The sequence below is a fragment of the Oncorhynchus mykiss genome, chromosome 1 (assembly GCF_057628025.1).
Source record: "Oncorhynchus mykiss isolate SJ-2025 chromosome 1, ASM5762802v1, whole genome shotgun sequence".
Taxonomy (NCBI): domain Eukaryota; kingdom Metazoa; phylum Chordata; class Actinopteri; order Salmoniformes; family Salmonidae; genus Oncorhynchus; species Oncorhynchus mykiss.
The window spans coordinates 83,301,574-83,309,990 of NC_143022.1; the positions used below are offsets into that span (position 1 = coordinate 83,301,574).

At 43.9% G+C, this 8,417-nt stretch overlaps 1 protein-coding gene across 4 annotated transcripts in view; it reads left to right on the top strand.

The window, feature by feature from the left end:
* Positions 1–7,434, top strand: part of slc29a1a (solute carrier family 29 member 1a) — a 75,766-nt gene extending 68,332 nt beyond the window's left edge. For 2 of the 4 annotated variants that reach the window (XM_036986434.2, XM_021613149.3), the window contains exons 4-13: positions 218–399; positions 1,616–1,755; positions 2,255–2,389; positions 2,538–2,635; positions 3,094–3,178; positions 3,375–3,460; positions 3,572–3,680; positions 3,918–4,003; positions 5,755–5,954; positions 6,222–7,434. In XM_036986434.2, coding sequence (XP_036842329.1) covers positions 218–399; positions 1,616–1,755; positions 2,255–2,389; positions 2,538–2,635; positions 3,094–3,178; positions 3,375–3,460; positions 3,572–3,680; positions 3,918–4,003; positions 5,755–5,954; positions 6,222–6,333 — 1,233 coding nt within the window. In that variant the 3' untranslated portion in view covers positions 6,334–7,434. Of the gene's footprint in view, positions 1–217; positions 400–1,615; positions 2,058–2,254; positions 2,390–2,537; positions 2,636–3,093; positions 3,179–3,374; positions 3,461–3,571; positions 3,681–3,917; positions 4,004–5,754; positions 5,955–6,221 lie in introns of all 4 variants that reach the window. The other 2 variants (XM_090242175.1, XM_090242170.1) reach the window with 1 other exon arrangement.
* Positions 7,435–8,417: the final 983 nt, after the last annotated feature.

Sequence of the window (8,417 nt, forward strand, 5' to 3'; positions counted from 1 at the left end):
AGACACTCTCTCCATAGTATTTCACTGGATCGTTTCACACTAAATCGTATCGTTCCTGTATTGCATCGGAGCCCATATAGTTTCAAGTTTCGTATCTAGATACATATCGAATTGTCTTGAAAGGGAAAGATGCACATCCCGAGAAATCATTGACTCTCGTAAGCTTTGGTCATGAACCCCAAGTCTTTCACTCCTCCACTCTGCTGCTTCCCTTTAGTACTTCACCAGCCGGCTGAAGGACCCGGCCATCGAAGGCTCAGTGAATCTGACGGCCAACGCCACGGTAGTGGAGGCAGACACGAGGAATGTCCTGGAGTCCAAGTTCAACAATGTGATGACCCTGTGTGCCATGGTGCCCCTGCTCATCTTCACCTGCCTTAACTCCTTCATCCACCAGAGGTATAGTTAGAACTAATGGTAATGCTTCTATTGGTATTAAGGTTGCCCTATTCCCTAGGGCAATTGAACTGAGCAGTTTTTTATTTTACCTTTTTATTTAACTAGGCACGTCATCTAAGAACAAATTCTTATTTTCAATGACGGCCTAGTGGGTTAACTGCCTTGTTCAGGGGCAGAACGACAGATTTGTACCTTCGAACTTGCAACCTTTTGGTTACTAGTCCAACGCTCTAACCACTAGGCTACCCTGCCGCCAGTTGCACAAGTTGAGCCTGCTCTGAGGTTGTACCGTTACTCCCAATTGTTCAATCACATTTATTTATAAAGACCTTTTTACATCAGCAGATGTCACAAAGTGCTATCAGAAACCCAGCCTAAACCCCCAAACAGCAAGCAATACAGATGTAGAAGCACGGTGGCTAGGAAAAACTTCCTATAAAGACAGGAACCTAGGAAGAAACCTAGAGAGGAAACAGGCTCTGAGGGGTGGCCAGTCCTCCTCTGGCTGTGCCGGGTGGAGATTATAAGAGTACATGGCCATTTAAAGCCAGATTGTTCTTCAAGATTGTTTAAGTGGAAGATGGACAATTTATGGCAGGCAGGCAAGTTGAGCCTGCTCTGAGAATGTAAATACAAATAATTCCAATCTTCCTGGTTCCTCCCCTATGTGTAGGTGAAAGCCAGGCCATATATGGTACTTCTGCATGTAAATAGTTTCATTAGCATAACCAATTAGCATTTTGGGGAAGGTGATGATAATCTTTGGGAAGACAAAAAAATATTCCTGACTTGTCTGATGGTGAAGCACTTTTCAGACTTGAATGTCAATCCCTTTACTGTGACCTCGAGGAGACCCAGGACTCAAACTCCAAACCATACCTCATTCCTCTTAAAAGCACCTTGAATTGATACCTCACTCTTATCCTCAAACATTGCCTGTTCACATGCCCCCCTAACCTCGCTCCATACATGTTTCCCCTAAGCTACCCTGAACGGTACCTTTCATGTAAACCTAAGTTATTTCTGCCTACCTAATACTCACTCCGTGAACCCCATCAGTTGTTTCCATAGGACATTGGTATGTGGACTTTAATTATAGTTGGATATAGAGAGATCCAGCAAGGGCTTGTCCATCAATGACCCCCACTCCTGTCTAAACAGTCCTATGAATATCTCCTTCTGTTTTTCTCCCCTTTTCCCCTCACCTGTCCCCCAGGATCCCTCAGAATTTCCGTATCGCCGGCTCCCTGTCTGTGATCCTGTTGGTGTTCCTGTTGACGGCGGTGCTGGTCAAAGTGGACATGAGCCCTCTCCCCTTCTTCTGTCTCACCATGATCAAAATTATCTGCATCAATTGTAAGTGGACCCTACCCAAACTACTAGACTCTTACCTAACATACCAAGCTCACACAGTTCAACTCACTCACCTTCACACCATCTGCTACGGAGTTGGCTTGTTTGAAGTGGGATGTTAAACAGCAGGGATATGCTCTCCTGTTGCTTTGATCCTGGCCCCCTGATGCCTGATGAGGACCAGCTTCTCTGACGGTCCAGGTTCCACTAGAGGGGAGGAGAAGGTGACCCAGTTGGAACGCTTTGATGTTGACATCCACACTCTCCCTGTAAAGACTTCCTGTCTGTCTATACTAGGAAGACGGGTGAATTAAATAATGTTTATTATGTAAAACAACCCCTGTGATGTTCTCATTGGTTTTGCTTTATTTTTCTTGTGTTGCTGATATAAACCTCTTGCCCTCTCCTTTGCTTTTAAATGTATTACTCCCTCCTATATCCAACATCTGCAATCACTCATTCTCTCTCTACTTTGACTTAATTAAATGTTTTCTCTCCCCAGCGTTTGGGGCAGTGCTGCAGGGCAGTTTGTTTGGTCTGGCTGGGATGCTGCCGGCCTCCTACACTGCACCTATCATGAGTGGACAGGGCCTCGCCGGGACCTTCGCTGCCTTCTCTATGATCTGTGCCCTGGCCAGTACGTCTGACACACACTCAAAACACACACACCACTGCTCCCAACACTTTCCATAACACTCCCACTCCCACCAGGTCCATAACTCATATCCCAGGATGAGAATAGTAAGCACTTCCAGGTCATGACCCTGTATTCTCTTTGTGTTTAGGTGGCTCGGCCCTACAGGACAGTGCCTTTGGCTACTTCATCACAGCGTGCGTGGTCGTCTTCCTGGCCATCTTGTCCTACTTTGCTCTGCCCAGAATGGTGAGACCTCAACTAACACCCCCTACTAGTGTGTTCTGCCTAAAGGAATGCTCTGACCTCAAAATGCTAGTTCACTCTGTCAGACAAGTTGTCATTGGCTCAACAATGTTATCTGAGGGAAGCCTTTAGTAGTGTGTAGCATTGTATAGCCTCCCTGGCCTGTATCCATAATGTGTCCTTACATGCAGCTATATAGATAGATGCAGTAACCTGATAATAGTATGTTGGGGTGTTAACCCCCATGTCCTGGCTAAATTCCCAATCTGGCCCTCATACCATCATGGACACCTGATCCCCAGCTTCCACTTGGCTTCATTCATCCCCTCTCCTCCCCCTGTAACTCATCCCCAGGTCGTTGCTGTAAAAGCGAATAGTTCTCAGTCAACTTAGCTACCCTAAAGTAAGGGTGAGTAAAACAAATGTGCTGATTTTTGTTAATGTCTTTCCCAACCTCGCAGGACTTTTTCCAGTACTACCTGGAAAGTAATGGATCCAGGCCAGCCGGCAGAGATGAAGAGAACAAGATGGACCTTTTGGAAAAAGGTGCAGATGGAATGTAACGTTGAGAAATGTTTCTCATTTGCTGTGTAGTAGTGTACTCTGAATCTTCCCAGGGCTCACTGGGTTTATACTACAATGCTCTTTGACCTAATTCTCAGTGCTTTTCTTCCAAGTTGTGCATTTCTCTTGCATATCTACCTGTGTAACGCTAACAGCAAAAGGGGATGTTGTGTGACAGACAGCCCAGCACAGAAGAGGCCGGTGGTCAGTGTGACAGAGGAGGAAACCAGGTCCAACATATCTGTGTTTGCCATCTTTAAACGGGTAAGGGACCGGCACAAAGATGATATAAACAAAGTAGTCCTCCCAAGTGAGGGAATTGGTGGTGGGGCCTAAAACCCCCTACCGATGTCCTGATGTTGTGGTCTCCTGTAGATCTGGGTAATGGCCCTTTCTGTGTGCTTCGTGTTCACCATCACCATCGGAACATTCCCTGCAGTCACAGTTGACGTCAGGTCCACCGTGGCCGATGGGGGAGCCTGGGGTGAGTGTCTTAAGGGAAAGTCTTTATTGACTGTGTTTTGCTGTATTAATGGCTTGTGAAAAGTCAGAGACCAGCATACAGGCTCATAGCATTAATCCTCTCAAAACTGGCAAGGACAATGCCGAACATCTGCCTTTCTGACGATTTTGCTGTAATGGGTTCCAGTAGGATTTAAGAGTCTGTGAGGACTGTAGTCTTATTCGCCATGCGGCTGCTGCTGTTCCTTTGTCTCCACAGATAAATACTTCATCCCTGTGTCGTGTTTCCTGCTCTTCAACGTGATGGACTGGGCAGGCAGAAGTCTGACGGCCGTGTGTATGTGGGTGAGTCTGAAGCCCTGAGCACCTTCCACTAACACTGGCTCAAACAGACAAAGGTTTGTTGGTGTAGATTCCCACCTAACATCTGTGCTCCCCTGAAATGGTTCCCCTTGGCCGACTTCTTTGCCGTTTCACTGGAACATGGATCAGAATGTCTTGGCGTCTCATCACTCTGAAGAGGAGAGGATTAGACTGACGACTCCCATGACAACAGTATCATACATGATGACGCAACAAATTCATTTCTGGCTTTTGTTTAAAAATACCATCTCAAATGTGTTAAATCTAAACATTTTAGCCCAAATCTGATCTGGATTACTGCCTGATGACGTCATAATGTCATGGGGTTGTAACCCTCTCCACAGTTGAAAACATATTGCCGAGACATCAATCGTTCAGAATTCTCTGGACATTCTGGAACACTTTGATGTGTAGGCCAGTGGTTTGTATTGGAAAAAATCCCTTGTGTTTTTAGGATGAAGAGGTTGTGTGACTGCTGAAAGAAGTGTATTTGGAGGGGTAGGTGAGGAGTGGCTCATGGTGACACTGAAGACCCCCTATTGATTTGGACTAGTTTCCTGTTGTAAATAGGTCACATGACTGGGGCTGTAACAGCTGTGCGACTGGGGCTGTAACATTGTGCGAGTCACTGGCTGAGAGTTGCTGTAGAGATATACAGGTAACTGTCAAAATAAAGGAAACACTGACATAGTGTCTTAATAGGGCGTTGGGCCACCCAGAACAGCTTCAATGCGCCTTGTCATAGATTCTACAAGTGTCTGGAACTCTATTGGAGGGATGGGACACCTTTCTTCCACAAGAAATTCCATCATTTTGTGTTTTGTTTATGGTGGTGAAAAACGCTGTCTCAGGCGCCACTCCAGATTTTCCCATAAGTGTCCAATTGGATTGAGATCTGGTGAGTGACACACACTTTAAATGCCCTACGGTGCTAATGATAACCTTTATTCTGGTAGAGATGGAAAGGCTTTCCCAAAAAACTTCTCAATTAAATGTTAACCACACAGTAGCCTCTGCCTGGCAGAGTATCATGATTATTTACGTCAATCAAGTGGCTTTGTTTTGCAAACTCTGCAATCACATGAGCGCTACAGAAACATTGCTAACCAAACAGTCTCTTGCTGGGGCAGGGTTGAGTTAAAGGGTAACTACACCCAAAAATGAAAATTTCTTACATTTCTTCCAGACCTCAAAATATGTCTCCTGATGTGGTTTAAGCATTGTTGTGGACTTAGATTTTTTTTATTAGAGAAGTGTGATTTTGAGAGCAAGAAACTTGGAAAAACAAAATAGAATTTTGGGGTGGAAAACTAAACAATGCTTAAATGGATTTCCTAGGGCCCTACCAATTGAAATAATCAAATCCAATGCCATTAAGCTTGGCCAGGGGTGGTTTAGTTGAATTATTTAACCGAGAAAATGTTTAGGTGTCTCTTTATACAGCACTGCATTTTATTAGCTTAGCTCCGCGGTGAAGCGTATAGTAGGCCCTATATTATGTAACAGAGTTTATTAGCTAGTTGAGAAGATCAGTTGATTTCTCTTGTTTTCTCTGAATTATGTTACTCATGGTTTCATTTGAAAGTCATTGCAGAATTTTGTGAGTTCACTGGCTCCTTGTCTAAGCTCTTTATTGGAATGTGCGTGTGTTATTATGATGCACAATATAATGGTGAAGTGGATCTGTATTATAATGTTGACGTGTACTGAGATGTCCTCTTTTGTCCTTTCAGCCCGGTAAGGACAGCATCATCCTGCCAGTCATGGTGGGTCTCCGTGTGGTCTTCGTGCCTCTCTTCATGCTGTGTAACGTCCAGCCCAGGAACTACCTGCCCGTGCCATTCGCCCACGACGCCTGGTACATCCTCTTCATGATCTTCTTCTCCTTCAGCAACGGATACCTGGCCAGCCTCTGCATGTGCTTCGGACCAAAGTAAGGCCATCGCCAGTGGCAAATACAGCATAGTTCTCAACCCTCTGGTTCCTCAAATTGAAAGCTGACAGTAATTGCAGTCAGTACTCAAGCGGTACTCCATAGAAGGGAACCATAGCTTGCCGGTTCCTGCAAACACGTGTTGAGAAACACTGTACTACCACACGCTACTCACAACAAAGACATTGCACTGTTTCATCAAGGTGTGTACAGTCCTCTTTTCTCCTCCTAGTCATGTTGTTTTGTCCCTCCTGTGTTTCCATACAGGAAAGTGGCACAACATGAAGCGGAGACAGCCGGCGCCATCATGGCGTTCTTCCTGTCTCTGGGTTTGGCTCTGGGAGCAGCCCTGTCCTTCGTCTTCAGAATCATTATCTAGACCCAAACCACCCCTGAACACTTTCTTCTAACCAACCTGCCGTGGAGGAAGTGATGGGGTTTGGAGGAGGTGGTGAACTTTTCTGTTAATTGATTTGTTCTTCTCACATGGGAGCAACGCTAGTACACTCGGAAGCAGCCAGCCTCTGAGAGTCTGTGCTTCCCCTCCTGCCACTGACTGATGATACTCTTTCATTATGAAAGAATGCAAAGTTCATCTAGTTCAGCTGCCTATGTTACTGCTCTCATATCTTGTTCTAGTTGCCAACATCTATAATGTCTCTCTCATCCTCCAAGGACCATGGTGGAAGACAGGAGTTCTCTCCACTCAAGGGATTATTTCAGTTTATTGATCAAAATGCCGCTATGAGCCGTAAATTGTATGAGCCATGTATATTTATATGGATTGTGAAACTACCTGGATTCTTATGTCTTGGTGTGTGTTATCATTGAATTGTATAGGCATTCTAAATCTCAATGGAGTTTTACCAGCCTACGTCAGTGTGTAAATGCTCATTGTGGTATAGCCTTGCCATGTAAAGGTATTTGAATATCTTTACCACAGTGACATATGTAGCTATTAATTACATGTGTTGTGCTAGTGAACGGTGAGGGTAGGAGAGTTTGTAAACTCACCTCATTTGTTCTGCCAGTTTGCCATTTTTGGGTTTTTTATTATCAAAACATTTTGTATCAGATCTAGTTCTGAGTGCTCTATTTTAAAACCGAATTGGCACAAGTTAAATTCGCCTGGTTCGTCTCAATCAGGTTGTTTTTCTGAATAAAAAAAAAAGAATGCAACGTGCCGAGGGCTTTAAAGTACGACAAAATATTTTGCTGTGCAACCTTTTTAATTTGGGCGCACCAGTGCAACAAACGTGTGTGTGTTCATAATTGTAATAAGGCTTTGCTCTACTGTTGTTTCCCAAGCGCATTGTTTCCCATTAGCGTCATGCTTGCACCATTACTACAGAGAAAACTGCTTGTTTCTAGCCCAAACAGTTCGAAAGATCTTTGGCCCATATTACAGGTGGAACGTTTTTTATATTTTCCTGTAAAGGATTGGGGGGGCTGCATTTTACATTCATAAACCGTTCTAAAAGTCTTTGTGGGCCGTGTACCATTTGTTTTACACCTTGTTCAGTCATGGTTGTTACCTCATTAGCGAGCTAGCCAACAACCTGGTAACTTTACCAGTATAGCCAAACATTTGGGGGCACTGAAAGAAAAGGATAGCTTTTTCAGTAGTTCAATGATCATAGCAAAGAATGAATGGCCGATTTCTTACACCTCATCACAAACTTGACGTTTCTAAAGAGACCTTGAAAAATTGTAATTCATCTCAATAGGAAAATGGTGCTTTTACATACTGTAGAAGCCTCTTTCCACAATTGACTTTTACATTTCAAGATGTATTTATAGGGTTACATACTGGGCACTAGGTAGCCTAGCTGTTTGGATCGTTCGAGTCCCTGAGACTAAGTCAATGTCCTTCAGACGTAGCAATAATTCATATTGGCTAGATCTCAAATGATAAAATGTTCTGGTGCTCCAGTGGTACTGATGAATGTTATTTTAGAGCCCTGAATGTGCCTGTTACATTTTAAAGTTGCAATGGACTTATTTTTATTACCCATTCTCCAATATGCATCCTATTACAGCTATTTGCATCCCAACAGCACAATGTGTCTTCTCATCCTGATTAGAATGAGTCTGATCCAGAAAGTTATTGGACACTACAAAATGAAGCAGTCCTGTAAAAAAAAAAGTATTTTTAAGACACTCTCTACCTGCACTGAAATGTAAAAGGATTTAAGTTTCAAAAATAGATCTAACCAGCATTCATATCTGTAGCATTTGTGAGTACATGAAAATATTACATTGCAACAAGTGTTTCACTTCTTTAAAGCTTTGTTATATAAAATTGTCCAGTCTGCTGAATTTGTATACAAAATAACCTTGTGGAGCAGTTGTTTTTTGGGGCTCCCGAGTGGCACAGCACCTTGGTTCGATTCCAGGCTGCAACACATGGCTGTGATTGGGAGTACCATAGGGCGGCGCACAATTGGCCCAGCGTCGTCCAGG